The sequence below is a fragment of the Semicossyphus pulcher genome, unplaced genomic scaffold (assembly GCF_022749685.1).
Source record: "Semicossyphus pulcher isolate SPU_LCO1_2020_fin unplaced genomic scaffold, fSemPul1.0.p SCAF_16, whole genome shotgun sequence".
Classification (NCBI taxonomy): domain Eukaryota; kingdom Metazoa; phylum Chordata; class Actinopteri; order Labriformes; family Labridae; genus Semicossyphus; species Semicossyphus pulcher.
The window spans coordinates 2,078,626-2,094,492 of record NW_027211670.1 but is presented as its reverse complement, the minus strand read 5'-3'; the positions used below and the strand labels follow the sequence as shown (position 1 = coordinate 2,094,492).

At 39.6% G+C, this 15,867-nt stretch overlaps 1 protein-coding gene across 1 annotated transcript in view; it reads left to right on the top strand.

The window, feature by feature from the left end:
* The first annotated feature begins 8,749 nt into the window (after positions 1–8,749).
* dnah9 (dynein, axonemal, heavy chain 9) overlaps positions 8,750–15,867 on the top strand; it is a 189,618-nt gene continuing 182,500 nt past the window's right edge. Inside the window, exons 1-9 of the mRNA XM_069663994.1 lie at positions 8,750–9,097; positions 11,190–11,386; positions 11,475–11,633; positions 12,839–12,969; positions 13,077–13,288; positions 13,944–14,177; positions 14,603–14,770; positions 15,204–15,320; positions 15,406–15,556. Coding sequence (XP_069520095.1) covers positions 8,750–9,097; positions 11,190–11,386; positions 11,475–11,633; positions 12,839–12,969; positions 13,077–13,288; positions 13,944–14,177; positions 14,603–14,770; positions 15,204–15,320; positions 15,406–15,556 — 1,717 coding nt within the window. The remainder of the gene's footprint in view (positions 9,098–11,189; positions 11,387–11,474; positions 11,634–12,838; positions 12,970–13,076; positions 13,289–13,943; positions 14,178–14,602; positions 14,771–15,203; positions 15,321–15,405; positions 15,557–15,867) is intronic.

Below are 15,867 nucleotides of genomic sequence, written 5' to 3'. Positions count from 1 at the left end.
CTGCTAGCATGCATTTATACCACTTTAGCGGCCTCAATATGTGTAAACTCAGACGGCCGCTGGAGGACCACTTGTGCTTGGAGTGCTGCGTAATAATAGGTTGTCAGTGAAGTTCAATGAGGCTGTCAGGAGAAAGCAGCATTGCCTCATAACTGACATACACGAGAAAACACAGTCAGAGGTTGAGAAAAACAGCCAAGTTCTGAATCGTTCTTGCTTTGATTTTACAAAAGTTCGCCCTCCGTCAGAGCGAGTCAAGTATGATTAATGCTGCTGCTGCCGACATGAAGCGAACAAATGAATCAAACTCCATCCAAACTGAGAGGGAAAGGCATCATTCAGAAGCGATCGGGATTACTGGCATTCCCGAGAGGCTGAGGTATTCGCCAGATTCCTCAAACACATTCATGCACACACAGCGTCAGGTGTCAGGTGCTGCCTTCAGTGTCAGGTTAGGGCTCGAGCTGTAACTGGCACCTCACCAGGAACCAGGCTTTCACTGAAACAGATGCTTGCCGTTATGAATTGTGGCAGATCCTCCGTACTAGACTTTGCGTCACATTTCTCGGTTAGCCAGCCCTGCCAGGAATCACTTGGAAACAGCGTGTAAAAGCTCTCCTGCTGCACAACTCATGCAAATGTGAAATGTTCATGTGTGTTCATTTGAATTGCAGATGTTGAAAACCGGATGCAAAATGATTCACATTCATTATGTCCACTTGTGGTCTTTGCATGGTTTGGGGTTTTTGAATATTTGACAGCTGATCATTTAAATTGTTTCCTTTGAAACTGAATAGTCCCTGTTAGCTCCGTGTTTAACTACCATTATGGAGAGAGCTGGTTTAGATTGGCATTTCACCGTCACTTGTGAAGTCATTTTCAGTCATACAGGCGTGAAACTTTGGTTCATCTCACAGACGTGTGTTTGATGTTTTGTAAGGGCATGTGTGTGTCAAAAGGAGCAGTCAGTGCGTTTCTGCAGCCACCTCCTGCTGGAACTCACAGCACTAATATCATGGTTCACACATCACCTAAGCCACAGGCTCATGTACAGCAACATCAACCATGTGTGTGAGTGTTTGCACTCTGAAAGACATTTCTGATGGTCTACATGCAGGAGAACATGACTGAAACGGTGGTTAAAAGTTTGAAGGGGGTGAAACATCAGACAAGCTAATATTTAAACTTCTTTATTTGGAGGTGAAACAGAATATGTGTGCAACAGAAATGTCCCCAATAATCACTAATTGCACAAGAAGCTGTGTAACCTCATTCGAAAAGTTGGTATGTTGGGTAGGAGCAAAACTAGGAGCTGTTAGATGTTTACAAAGGACAGTCTAAGTAATAAATGGCCTTCTTTGTTTGTAATAAGTTTGGCTAACTTGTGTTCGTTGTTTAATTGTCTGAATGCTCTTGTTTCTTCCAATGTCCGACTTCTTTTTAGCAGCACGTTTTCAGATCTTCATGTTTTGTGTTTGGGTGACGGGCTAACATTTGACTGGATTTGTTGTTGAGTACTTAATATTAAGAGATTCAGTATATGAATACAGAATCTGTAGGAAAGTGACACCTCTTTTGGTATCGGGTGTGTCCTGGTTTCTGTTTGCCGTCCTGTTAGTTTCAACTACTAGTGTTTCAGTCGAATTGTATGCAGGAAAAAGTCTGTGTGGTGAACAAAAGAGGCGGAGTGCACCAGCTGTGATGCCATTCAGGATCCCATCAACAGTATCTTATGCTAATTTAGCTTCAATTTATTCAACTAACAATCCTCGTGCTTGCTGGAAGTTCTTTATCCCTAGCTGCACCATAGGCCCGAAAACTTAGCTGTTGCTCCCAGAGGCTAAATCGTCATCAGACGAAAGCAGATGGGTTCCTAGATTGGTTGTTGAGTGACAAGCTAACAGTTGACCTCAAATTTTGTGGTAGACTTACATGGTAACAGGTGATTAGGTTTTGTTGTTGAGTAGCAGTTGACTACATTTGTTGAGTGACTAGCTAAAAGCTGACTTGAATGGCTGTTTTGTTGAGTACTAAAGCACTTTTGATTTTGAGCAACATGCTAACAGCTGTCTTCTGTTTCATATGAGTGACAAGCTAAAAGTTGACTTCCCTTTTTGTGGTTAACTTACATGCTAACATTTGACTTTTGTTTTGTTGTTGAGTGACCAGTTCACTTTAAATTTGTTTTTAGGTGACAAGCTAAAGAGTGACTCACTTTAGTTGTTGAGCGACATGCTAACAGTTGCCTTCTGATTCATAGTTGAGTATCAAGCTAACACTTGGCTTGTCACCCAACACCCAAATGGAAGTTAAGAGACAACTCTGGGTTTGTTTTTAGTCACAAGTGGAAAGTTCACTTCTATTTTGTGGACATTGTCTCCTGTTTTGTTTGTGATTGAGAAAATAATGTTGACTTCCGGTTGCGTTACAAGCTAACAGTAGTCTTCAGTTATCTTGTTGAGTGACCATCAGTTAACTTTCAATTTGTTGTTGGTTAAAAGCTAGCAAGTGATGTTTTTTTTATTGAGTGACAGGCTAACAGGTGACTTGGTTTTGTTGAGTGACAAGCTATGGGGTGACTCACTTTTGTTGTTGAGCAACATGCTAACAGTTGACTTCTCTTTCATAGTTAAGTGACAAGCAAAAAGTTGACTTCCTTTTTTGTGGTTGACTTACAGACTAACAATTGATTTCCGTGAGCTAAAAGCTAACAGCTAAAGGCTAACAGTTGACTTAATTTTGTTGTTGAGTAAAAACAGATAACTCGTTTCATTGTTGGATGACAAGCTAACAACTGACTTACATTTTGTTGACAGCCTAACATTGTTTTCTGTTTTGTTTGTGATTGAGAAAACAACATTAAGTTTCTTTGTTGAGTGACATGCAGACTTCAGTTTTGTTGTTGACCTACAGACTAACAGCTAAATATGTTTTGTTGTGAGCAACAAACGATTAACTTTTGTTGTTGGTTGACAAGATAACTCTGGCTACTCTGTTTTTTTGTTGAGTGACATGCTAACAGGTGACTTGGTTTTGTTGAGGGACAACTATGAAACAGAAGTCAACTGTTAGCATGAACAACAAAGTGAGTCACCCCACAGCTTGGGTACAAGCAAACAGTAGATTTCCATTTTGTTGTTGGGTGACGAGCTAACAGTTGATTTCTGTTTTGGAATAAGTACCATAACTACAAAGTTATGACCCAGGTTAAAATAAACCACAGTTATCTTTTAACTGAAGCTATTATGTTTTAATTCTCCTGTTGATGTCATTTATGCCTCCATGTTTGTGACTCAACAGGTACTTAGAGAACATAAAGAGAGACAGCAAGAAAGATTTGCTCATCAGGTGCACATAGAGTCCAAACCAGCCAACCTGGACATGGATCAAGAGCAAGTCATTTTGAAACTTCAGTTAGACATGGAGGAATGTCTGCAGAGTCCAGATTGTTGATATTGTATGAGTAAGCTAACATGCGTGGAAATACTTCAGTGACTCACTATGTTGTATATGCTCTTTCTTTTAATACTCGGACATGTTCCAGGCTGTGAACTCAGTTTAGTTTTATTTTAGAGGAATGAGTTTGTGCTGATGGATAGTTTAGGACAAATACCAACTCTGTTATTTCTCCTGAACTGAATCCAGCTCCGCTCTCTCATCCTGGCTCTCTTACACATCTGAAAGCAGTAAAACAAGAAGAAAGAGGAACCGGCGAGTTTCAGATGGTGAGTGAAGAATTTTAACAAGTAAATAAAGGTCCTTTTATACTGTACCTGTTTACAAGGCTTTATGTGAAGCTTAAAGGGGTAAACTTTTACATAGTGAACTGGTGTACAAACAGTGAACTGATGCGGCAACGTCAAAATATGTTCATAACCATAAGTTTATGATCCCTCCAGGTACATTTATTTTTTAATATCCTAATGTTTTTCTCTGTTTTGATCCATATTCATGCTTTGGTTTTAATATATTAATAAAACTCTCAACAAGTCTCCAAGAATATTGATAATCCCTAAAGTCAAGCCTCAAAGGGCATCAAATAAAGAACTTTACTGACCTCTGCTGGTGAGGAAGTACAACTGCAAAACATCATGAATAATTTTAACTCTACTTACAGCTCCTGTTTTCAAAATATTCACACAATTATCCAAACATCACACTCAATTTGCATCACTCCTAGATTGTTTGCAAAATGACACACTTCAGTCAAAACATATACACTTCAGTCAAAACATATACACATATTTTAAAAACATACACATATTTATAAAAATACTGCTTTGTTTTCATCTCACTAACACAGTCTTCAAATGATTAGACACTATTGCAGTCAGTTACACACTACTGTGATCAATACAAAACACATTTGTAAAAAACCCTATTTTAGGAAATAGCATGTGCTAGACCCACAACATTCTTCATGATTACTTTGAGGTATACAGAGAAAGTACACAAATACTATAAACTTACCAAGCACTGCACAACACTGATGCTGCAGACTGAAAATATTTATTTCTTACCATACTCAGTTACAGTAACATATCAATCAACAATGGAAATCAGAACAAAATAGTAGTTTTTCAAATAAAAATCTGTAGACAAATAAAAATTACAGCATGAAGTACATACACTTAAAACAACTCTGAAGAAAAACTAAAGCAACAACCTGAGTGCTGTATTTTCAATTACTGTAAGCACATGTGTGCTTCCACACCTGGTGGATGTGATTATCCAATTTGTTCATTAGTGTGGTCATTGGCAAGCCCGGGCTTTGTAATGAGAAGGAAGTAACCTCACAATCCTTATCTGTGTCTAAAGTGTGAAAATGCGTGTAGAGTTTTGCAAATCACTGTGTGTAATGTTTTGCAAAAAGTGTGAAGCTGAGTCTGTGCTTATTGTTGTGCAACTCTAGACAGGTGTTTTGCTTCCTGAGTGTAAAGATCTGTTAATTGCGTGAAAATTTTCACAAAGTGTGTAAACAACTGTAAAAAACTGTAATAAAGTTTCTGGTTGTATTTTATAGTAGAAGGGTAAAAGCATTATGTATCTTACGTTATTATAACAATAGTGTTAATCTGATGTTGTAAAATATAATATATAAAATATGTATCTTCATTTTATTCTTTGTGATCTTTGTTTACTTGAAACCTTCTGTGGTGGTTTAATATCATGTCAGGATTTGGTTTGTTGTGTTGTTGTGTTAGGGCGAAGTTTTTCTAATATTTCATCTGCCTTCATGGAAATAAATTAATGAACATATTCAAAAACAACAACCTTGCAGTGGCTGTATAGCTGAGTATTCACCTCTCTAAGTGCCCAACATAATAACTTTTTTATTAGTAACTGTTGGACTGCTTTTATAGAGTACATTAGTTGTATTTAGGTGCAGCTAATAAACTGCCAGAAACAGAAACATGTCGGTCGTTGTTGCATACGAACGCAGACCAACTGTGAAAAATGTAAAATGAATCCTTCTAACTGAAAATCAAACTAATAGTTTGCGCTGTTAGTTTTCCCCACAAATCAGTTAAAGGAATTAGAAATGACAATAAAAAGAAAATTAAATCAATTGATTCTTATGGAAGCTCTGAGCAGACATGCATCCATACATTTTATTTACTCTGTATTTTCAGTGATTACGAGTAATTTCAACGCTACCACCGTAACGTCAGATGATCATAACTCGTATCTCCAGAGCTGCAAAAGCACAAAACAAACACAGAAACAGGCTGAACTGACCTCATCAGTGTGGGCGATGGCAGCATGTCCTGCTCTTTGACATCACAGCAAGCAGCCTGTTGGTCTGTTATCTACATCGACAGAGAATGATCCTGTTATCACGAGAAAACCAGCTTTGTTATCTCGAGATAAAGAGATAAATAAGTCGAGATCTTCAGAAAACAACCAGAAATTACTGGTTATCATGGGAAACTGGAGTAAATAAAATCGATTGATGCATGTCTGCTTAGGGCTTCCGTAGATTCTACCTAATGTTGGAATTTCAAATTGAGCCCAAGTCAGTCAAATTAAATTGAAATAAACTAGAAACAATCAAAATGAAGTTTTTTTTATGTAATTATCAGTGTTTCAAATGTATGGAAGAGTATTACAGCCAAGAATTATTTTAATAAACCAGAGCAGGATTAAAGTACACTGATTAATTTGGTTCAGAAATTGTTTAAAAACTTACTATTAAATTTGCAAGATTAACTGGGGTTGATCAACAACTTCCCTGCATCTGTCACAGTCTAACTCTTTTTCTCGTAGCTGATCAAAAGTTGGTGGTGAGACAGACGTTCCTGGTTTATGTATTTAATCTGGATGTTTCCTGCAGCTCCGTCATATCAGTGACCCGGCGGCTCATCTGATTCTGAAATGGAAAGTCTGCCTGCTGCTCTTTAATCTACAAAGTCCTTTAGAAGAGCTGATCCTCCTGAGCTGCTGCTTCTGGACAACATGAACGACCCACACTGTATTACCACACACACACACACACGCACATGCACACGCACACACACACACACACACACACACACACACACACACACACACACACATACACACACACACACACACACAGACACTCATGCATGTTTATTCTCACACACCTTCCTCAGAGGTCTGTCCAGCTCCACCTTGATACGCACCTTCAAGAGACAAAAGACTCAAAGAAAACATTTAATGTTTTGTTGGTGATAATCCTGTCTCTCATCCCACATCTGAATACTTAGCAGACGACATGATGTGTTTGTCTGCAGCCAAATTCTCCTAAACAGCTTAACAGGGCTGAGCGCAGACTTTATAGTTTGTTTAATCATTCCTCAATGAGGAAGAAAGTACACAGGTTTGTACTTCCAAGAATGCCTCTAAACTTGTATTCTCTAAGTTGAGTGTGTATGATCAGGGCCTGCCCTGACACAAGACTTAACTGCGTCTGAACCCTGAACTGTTGACCTTGAGGGAGCTAAAAAGTTTCAGACCAAAGATGAAAGCTGTTAAAAAAAAGTGTTACAAAACTAATCTTCTGGAGGGCTATGAGTAATGAGTAAAACCAGGTACCCACCATCATCTGAAACATGTACTGAGGCCAAAAGAGTAAGTAATCCAGATATATTTATATTTAAAGAGTGCATTACCCAGTGCACTACTACTGCATATTCAGTTAGTACCATGTGCAATGTTACTTTAGCTGTCATTATCTTGTGGATATAACTTTTGATAATTATCATTACAATTATCTTTAATATCATGCATCTTTATGGACATCATTTCATGAAATATAAGCGACGATCAATGTAATTATCACTACTTTCTACTCAGCTTAATTTTATATTCCTCTTTTTTGTGCTGGAATTTTGGAGCAATCTGGAAACAAAATTCCTTTGGGATTAATAAAGCTCTAGTTTATCTTAGTGGAACTTAAACTCTTCATAAAACAGGCCCCTGACATTGTTGTTTTCAGGGCAGTAGTGCCATCTTGTGGCCAACTATGGCAATCACAACTTTCTTAATAAACCAAAACCATGATCCACAGAAAAAATATAATCCTTGTAAGTGCTTAGAAATGGATAAAATGTTAGTCAATGAATACATTAATATAAGCTGTATTTATGCCCATTGTTCTGATGATGTCGGTATCTTAATAATGAGGATTTTAGAGTCAAACGTCCCCTCTTAAGCAGCTGCATGTGAAAACAGGTAAAGTTAAACTGTAGGCTACCCTTGGAATTGATCATTTAACGTTTCAAAATGAAATATTTTAATACTACGGAGCCCCTGAAGTCCCAAAAGTTGAAACATTTTTTTTATTATCTTGTGGGAACAAGTCATTATCTTGTGTGCACAGGATAATAAGAAGTTTGCACAAAAATGTTGACCTTTTGGGACTTTAGGGGCTCCGTAGAAAACACACATTGGTATTACATGCAAGTTTAAACTTTGTCCCATTAAAATTCTCTTCCACTTCTCTATAAGGATACATTAATTTGCAGAAAAGTTTTTATTTGTGTGAGTAACAAAATTAAAGAGGTTTCTTTTTATAATTTTGGAATAAAAATATCCAGCAAAAAGACGCTAGAAAGATTCAAGATTGGTTTTCTTGCAGTAGTTTTTGAAATAGAAGAAGAAACCATTACTTTTTTGTTTAATTATATATACGAGAATATTTTGGGTGGATGTTACACTTTATATAAGAAGAAAAAAACGAGCAAAGAATTGAAATTCCTGATAAATACATACAGAGGCTTTAAGGGGGAAAAAACTGTTAAAACTAATATATTTTATATGTGTTATATTTTCTTTTTGTACGAGTATGGACAGTTTTCTTTGGACATAGGCTCCTGTTTATGTGCACATGTTCTTTGAAATTAAAATAACAACACATAAAAAAAAAAGGTTTATCATGAGGTTTGCAGGTTGATGCATTGGGCTACTGTTTTATAGCAGACGCATTTTACATAATGTTGCACAGTAAAGGTTGTTCAATAATTAGGAACAGGGGGAAATGGTGTATTGTATTAATGTAGTCACAACAACAACAACTTCTCCCTGAAACTCAAACAAAGACTAACGGGGGGAACAATGGAGGGACAGAGGGATGTCCTGATCCCGGGTCAGCTCCGGGTCGCTCATGTCCCCTCAGCAACGGCCTGATTGATGCAAACACTGCGTTGCTATGGAGGCAGAGACACAATCAGTTCAGACCCACACCGGGACAGTCTGACCCGGGACAGCACAGCACCCTGCGGACATGGAGGACACACCTGCCGAGGACAGGAGACTAGACTTTATCGCGGACTACGTGCTCAGGACTCTGAAACTGAAACAGGACAAATGGCAGAAGTGTTTGTCCAGCGAGGACAGCCGGCAGGTGCTGCAGGACTTCCTGGACAGACCCGAGCAGAGGACGCTGGTGGTGTCAGTGACCGCGGCCGGACTGCTGCAGCCCTCCGCCGGCTTCATAGGGTCCAAACACAAGGCGGTGTACTTTGTGAAACAGAGTAAAACAGCGCTCAGTCCAGAGACCATGAGGGAGAAGCTGGTCTATGGGGACATGTCTTATGCTCCGCTGGATCAGTTTTCTGCTCTAGTTGAGGAGGTAAGCAGCGGAGCAGAATGTGTTAATTATTGTTACATGGTTAGGTGCCTATAACTCCTCTCTGAGACACAGTTAAGCTGCAGAACTGGAGGTGTGATTAATTTTGATTACGGGACATGGTTTCCACACACTCAAGAGGCCACTGTGGTCGAAAGACACAAACTACACAACACAAATACAGTTAGAATATGCCTTTCGTTGTCCTCTAAATTCCTACGAAAAATATGGAAGTTATGCTGCATTCACGTGCTCTTCGGATTATCGAATTTCCCGAGTTGGGAGGTCCGTTCGACCTCGGTTTGTTTATGAGTTTTACGTTGCAATGTGGGGACGGCATGGACACCACTAAGAAAATGTGTTATATATTTTTTATTGTACAGAACTAGTCTAAGTCACAATGTGTAGGTCACCCCGATTATTACGTAATGTTGGAATAAACGGAAACAAATGGCAAAGTTTGAGATAATTATGACACATAAATGCAGCATTAAATTGTAATCCACATCCGTAGCCGCTGCACCTGTTGACACCTCGCCTCTTACTATTTGTTTATTGTATGGATAGTTTCTAATTTGCAAACAGTCTGTAGTCGTGGTGGGAAGTAACGTTGTTCTCATTTTTTCTACTTCACAACAATTTAGAAAGAAATATTAGCGCTATATCCCAGAATTTGCCTTTTTTTTTAAGTTCAGCAACACGCCAAGCTATTATTCATTTATTTTTGTACCTCAAACGGTGGATGTCGACCGAATATTACAACTTTTCAAAGCCTACTACTTCTTAGGATAACAATCTACGTCACCAATGATTGCATTTATATCTTTTCAACGCAGTTCTTGATCAGTATTTATTAAAGAAACAAGCTGTGCTAAAATTGGCGGCAGCTCCGCACGCAGCCCCTCGTGGCGTCCTGTGTCCATTTAAGAAGAGCGTTGGAAACTCAGGTTATTAATGTAAAACCGCTGTATTCGGTGTTTTATTGGTTTTAATGAAGATGTCTGTTTGTTTTAGAGAGGAGGAGACCTTTGTGGATAATTCGGCACCTGGTAAACAAAGCTGTGAACAATGTACACTGAAGGAGTTATCTCCTAAAAACAAGTTAGGCATTTAAAAATAAGCTAGCAGCATCTCCGCTCGACGTAACTTTTCCGCCTAAAAGCGTTTGAGAGACACGGACTCAAAACTCAACGCTGCTTTTTTTATTTTTATTTTTTTTAATGATTTTATTACTTGGTCCATTTGTTTTGAAGAGGATAACCCTTAGCTGGCTGTAAAACCTTTAGAATGATAAACACTAAAGCCTAATTTTGAGACTAATTTAAACAGCATTTCATGCTTATGTTACTGTTGCTCTGTGTACAATGATTCAGCTAAAAACCAAAGGTTAAGATATATGACAGATAATATGTAAGTAGACTGATAACCTGGTAAATATTGAACTTTTTTTTTGCTCCACTACATTTATTCGCAGTTGCAGCTAACTTACTAGCTAGCATAATAGCTAGCATAATCCTGACAAGCTGTGACCAATCCTGAACTCTATCTGAATACATTTCTAATAATAAAACTAAATGTAACACATAAAGTAATACAACAGTTTGAAAGAGGCCTCTCTCCTTGATAAAAATGTAAACATCTTAAAATTAAAGTAATTCTTATGCTACTTTTTGAATGATGGACATTTAATTAAAACTGAATACATTGTTCAGGTCAATTAAATAAGTTGGATGGACTTGAGTACAAACAGTAAACCAAGAAGTAAGATTTAAAGTTAACTAAGGTTACATAAGCAGAATACTTACCAAAATAATAATTGTTTTAAGTCTAGAAACAAATGAGGACCCTGTTAAAGGATAATCGACTGCCTTAAGCAGCAGTAAGTGGTTCATAAAATAGGTCTAATATAACAAATTTGCAAATAATTACATTGTCACAAAGTAATTAACATTTTACTCGGGTCCTCCTCAGGGTCTAAGGCCCTGATGTGGTTGCTCACTTTGCCTGGTTTGTAATACAGCCAGACTGTTTCTGTTTCTTTGCACATTTACAGACAAAACATTATGGAGACACTCATGTCCTATCACTTCTCCAGGTTGTAGCCCCGCTGCTGTCCAACAGTAGAAACCATGCTGAATGGCCACAGGTGGTATCTCAGGATGTCAGACGCCACATCCACTCCCTCAAAACCAATGTGTTTGTGGTGTCAGGCCAAGTCCAAGGAAAGACTCTGCTGCCTCTCCCTGCAGGCTCAGAGAGAGTGGAACAAGCCGCGCTGGAGACGGACAAAGGGTAAACAAACACAGGAGACATAAAAGGGACATGTCCATGCATCATTTGTCTCACGTCTACATTAAACAGTACTTGTGAAACTCCACAGGGGGGAAATGGTTGACAAGAGCATCATCCACTCCTTGGAGTCAGCAGTGATTGAGTGGAGCCATCAGATCCGAGCCGTCCTGAAGAAAGACTCCTCTGAGGCTCTGCTGGAAGGCAAAAACCCCACACCGCACACAGAGCTGCTCTTCTGGAACAACAGGTCCAACCTCTGATATTACACACACTGCATATCCATCCTCTGAGAAGCACTTGTTCTAGTGTCGTGATTGTGTGAGACTCGCTCGTCCCCACAGGACCTCAGAGTTGAATTGTTTTAAAAGTTTCTGCAGGAGCTACTAATTATTCCACTTTCAGAACACCTGTGCTGTCAAGTGAAAAATGCAATTTAGAGCTCAGTGCTCTTTTTTATTTCTGTCTTGTTATTTCTTATGCTGCAGAATTATTTTCTACTCTTATTTATTTTGACTCTGCACAAAAGTGAAAAAAAGTAATTGTTATCTATCCGTTTTCTACTTTTCAAAAATGTGGATGTGAAGTCCGACCTGCTTATTATAGCATAAAGTAGTGATATGTGACCTGTTCAATATGATGTTAAATAACTGTGAAAACTGTGAAGATTTTAAATTACATGTCACTGAAAAAACATATCAAATTACAATCATCATACAATCATACACATAACCCCAGATATGCTGTCCGTGTTATCAACATTTGATTAATGTAAATTACATTTCGTATTTTCTAAACACTGATAACCCTGTCCTCGTTTAATGAGGGTTTATCCAGCTACAGAGACTTAAGGTGTGTTGAGACAAAAAGAAAAAGATTTTTTTTTTTTTTTCACGTGATGCAAATGCAAATATACCTAGTGAATGCACAGGAATCACATGTGACAGGAATCAGGTGACGCACTGAAAAAATTACTCTTAAGGTTTTTGGTGTTGTGATGGTTAATTCGAATACAACACAATAACAAACACTTATTAACCGATCGAGTCAGCGGTAGACCAGTAACTCCTGTGTTCTGCAACGTAAAATTACTTTTTGAATGGAGTCTGGTGTGTTTGAAGAGAACAATCTACTGGAAAAATTCCAAACCTTATTGTGCTTAAATTCATCACTTCGACCCCATAAAATGTAAAAACAACATATGGCCCAGTTTTAAACTACATGGATTCCCCTTGAAAACTTGGTCTTCTCTTCTTTGCAGAGAAATCCTGTTACTATTTCAGTTTTTTTCATGTGCGGAGGGTTTTGAGGTTTCCCTCTACCTGTCTTGAGATGCGCGCCTGAGCTGGCAGCTTTCAAAACAGTTTTTAACGTAGAAATGTAGAAAGGAGATCAGACACAACCTAACGCAGATTTCTTACCGACTGTGACAGAAACCTTGTTTTCTCCTTGAAGATATGCTGATCTTGGATGCATCCACTCCCAGTTGAAGTCCTCTAAGGTGAACAAGATGGCGATGCTGCTGGAGGCTGTGGAGAGCAGCTATTCCCCTGCTTTCACAAACATGAAGCAGGATGTACTCGCAGGTAATGACACCATCTTTACACCTGACAATATAGAGAAGTGGAAGACTTTCACGGATGTACTCTTTTGTGTGTGCTTGAGCTGACTTTGAACACATCTTCACTCACAGCCTTGGAGGAGGCGAAGGACATCTGCACCTACTTGAGGCCCCTGCAGCGCTTGTTCGAGGACATGGAGAATGCTGAGTTTCCAGAGGTCAGAGGTCAGATTGGCCCTTTGATGCACACAGTGTGCCTGGTGTGGGCCAACTCCAGATACTACAACAGCCCAGCACGCCTCATCGTTCTGCTGCAGGAGACCTGTAACCTCCTCATACAGCAGGTCAGGAACAGTCTCTCCTCTGTGTCAAGTGGCACTCTGATCCCAACAGGCTGTTTTTCTTAAGAGTTGTCTTTTGTTGTTACAATCTCTGGTGCTAAGTAGTCATTACTGCAGTGTGTCTGAGCTGCACTTGTCAGAGATCACCTGTCAGTATAGAGTGGGTGGGTGGAACCATATTGTACTTTGTTTGGTTTTCTGTTGAATAAGTTTTACTTTCTGTGGGAGGAACTCTTTCTCTACTCTACTCGACTTTGAAGGTTTTAACACAAGTTTTACTTTTATTAAGATTTTTTAAAACACTTTTGCTAGATATTCTGATTTAGCAGTAAAGTAACAAAGAGCAAAGATCTAAGAGTCTCTTCATAAATGGGTGACGACAAACAAACACTAAATCATCTCTGTGTGAAGTTACAGTCAGGCTGAGCTCTCCTGGAGCTTTAATCTGCAGGTTCACACAAAGATTAGAAGAACAAAAAACTTTTCACATCACTGTTTTGTTAGCTTATAGCAAAAACGACCAGACGACAAAATGAGAGCCGATGTGAGCCGATGAGAACACACATCAGGCACAAGACAATTTAAGTATTATTAGCTCAATACTTAAATGCAACCATAGAACAAACCAAGCTAATCTTTTCCTGCACTCAAACACCAGGCCCGGGTGTACCTGGTTCCAGAGGAGCTTCTGAAAGGAGAGGTGTCAGAGAGTCTCCTGAAGGTGCAGACCAGCCTGGAGGTCCTGCAGTTCTTCAGGAGCACTTATGAGGACCGTCGTGCAAACCTGAACCAGTACCAGAGGAATGGGAGCCGTGTGAGGCCCTGGAACTTTTCCCCGCTGCTCGTCTTCTCTGGACTCGACCGCTTTATTGACAGAGTCAGGACCATTCAGGTGAATATGCAGGAGGGTGCAGATAGTGTGCAGGATCGTTTGACTGTATCTTTGGTCTGTGGATTGAGAAGCAAAAATTAAAGAATAGGAGAAAAGGCTTTATAAAATAGAAATTTGTACGCACAGAAGGTACTTTATTTTACATAAACTACTTGAACTACTATGCAAATGCCTACAGGTAGACATATGTATTAGAAAGTACAACAAATATGTTTATAAAGAGAATGTTAAGAAGAACAGAGAATGCTCAAATAAGAAAATTTAAGTTATGTAACAGGTTCCTGTACATCCATGAGCTATTATGTACAGTGTGCATAGATTTGTGTTTGAAACTGATTATATTTACGTAATAAGAACACTAACAATGACAATAAATAATATAAACTAAGGTTTTTGATTGCTCTCCTTTTTCTGTTTCCCTGCAGGACATCCTGCTGACAGCCGTGGACCTGCTAAAGCTCGAGAAATTAGAGATCGGAGGTGTCCGAGGCCTCAGCCTCAGCCAGCAGGTCCAGCTGCTCCACCAAGAGTTCATGGAAACTTACAAATCCTTCACAGAGAAGCCGTATGACTGCCTGGACCTCAGCAACCAGGTACTCAGTATCAGGACCACAGAGTGCATGAAGGGTCTGTTCAGGAAAAATCACCTGTTTTTTTGTAAAGCAACTGTAAAGGTCAGTTTGTTTTCACGACGTTTTCATGCAGCAGGCGATAAAGGCGACAAGCTGCTGTGTTATTTTTACCTCTGAATCTGTCCCAGCACATGCTCTTTTTCTCTCTCAGTCTGGCAAACGATGCACAGCCTGGCCACTCGAGCAAATTGTTTTCTGCCCAAATAGGCTTTTTTTCAATGCCATCTAGTTGCTTAAGCAAGATGTTTCTGAGTCATAGCAAGAAAAGCAATTTACTGTGGCTGTAAGAGCGGGTCAGTGTTCCCCGCTGGATGGTTTTGAGTCAGTGAGATGTGAAGAGGAATATGCTGTGCTGGCCCTGCGTTAGCTCGCTCTTCTCTGTGCTGTTCTGCAGGAGTATGAAGAAGATGTGAGGGAGTTGAGGCTGAAGGTAGAGGACACTGACCGACGTCTGGGAGCCGTCTTCTGTCAGGCCTTTGAGGACGCCCCCGGACTGGAGCACTCCTTCAAGGTCTGAGAACATCTCTCCCTCAGACGTTCACACATGGATTTAAACATATTTATTAAAAGATCTGTCTCTTATCTGGTGTGTGCAGATACTGGATATGTTTGGAAACCTGCTGGAGCGCCCCCTAGTGGCCGCAGATGCTCAGGACAGATACCCCGTGCTGGTCTTCATGTTTGACAAAGAGCTGGACTTCTGTAAACTGCTTTACAACAAACATATCATGTCTGCAGAGGAGCTGGGTGAGAGTCACAACAACACACACAATATAAACAAAACCTGTCCAAGTAAGGGGGGAATTCACTAAAGGACTGCACGGCTTTTGCGCCTGCTAAACCTGTGCAAGTGACGCAAAATGACTCCGCCTCATTCTCAAAGCACACGCAGAGGGTTAAATGCACCCCAAAGTGCGCTGCGGAGCAAATAGTGTCTCTGTGCTCCGGTACCGTTTGTGCATATTTAAATGAGTCATTATGCAGACATTCGGAGCAAATTTGGCTCCTTTCCATGTAAATGAGCCTCGTGGCAAAAAGCACCTAATTCACAAACAGCA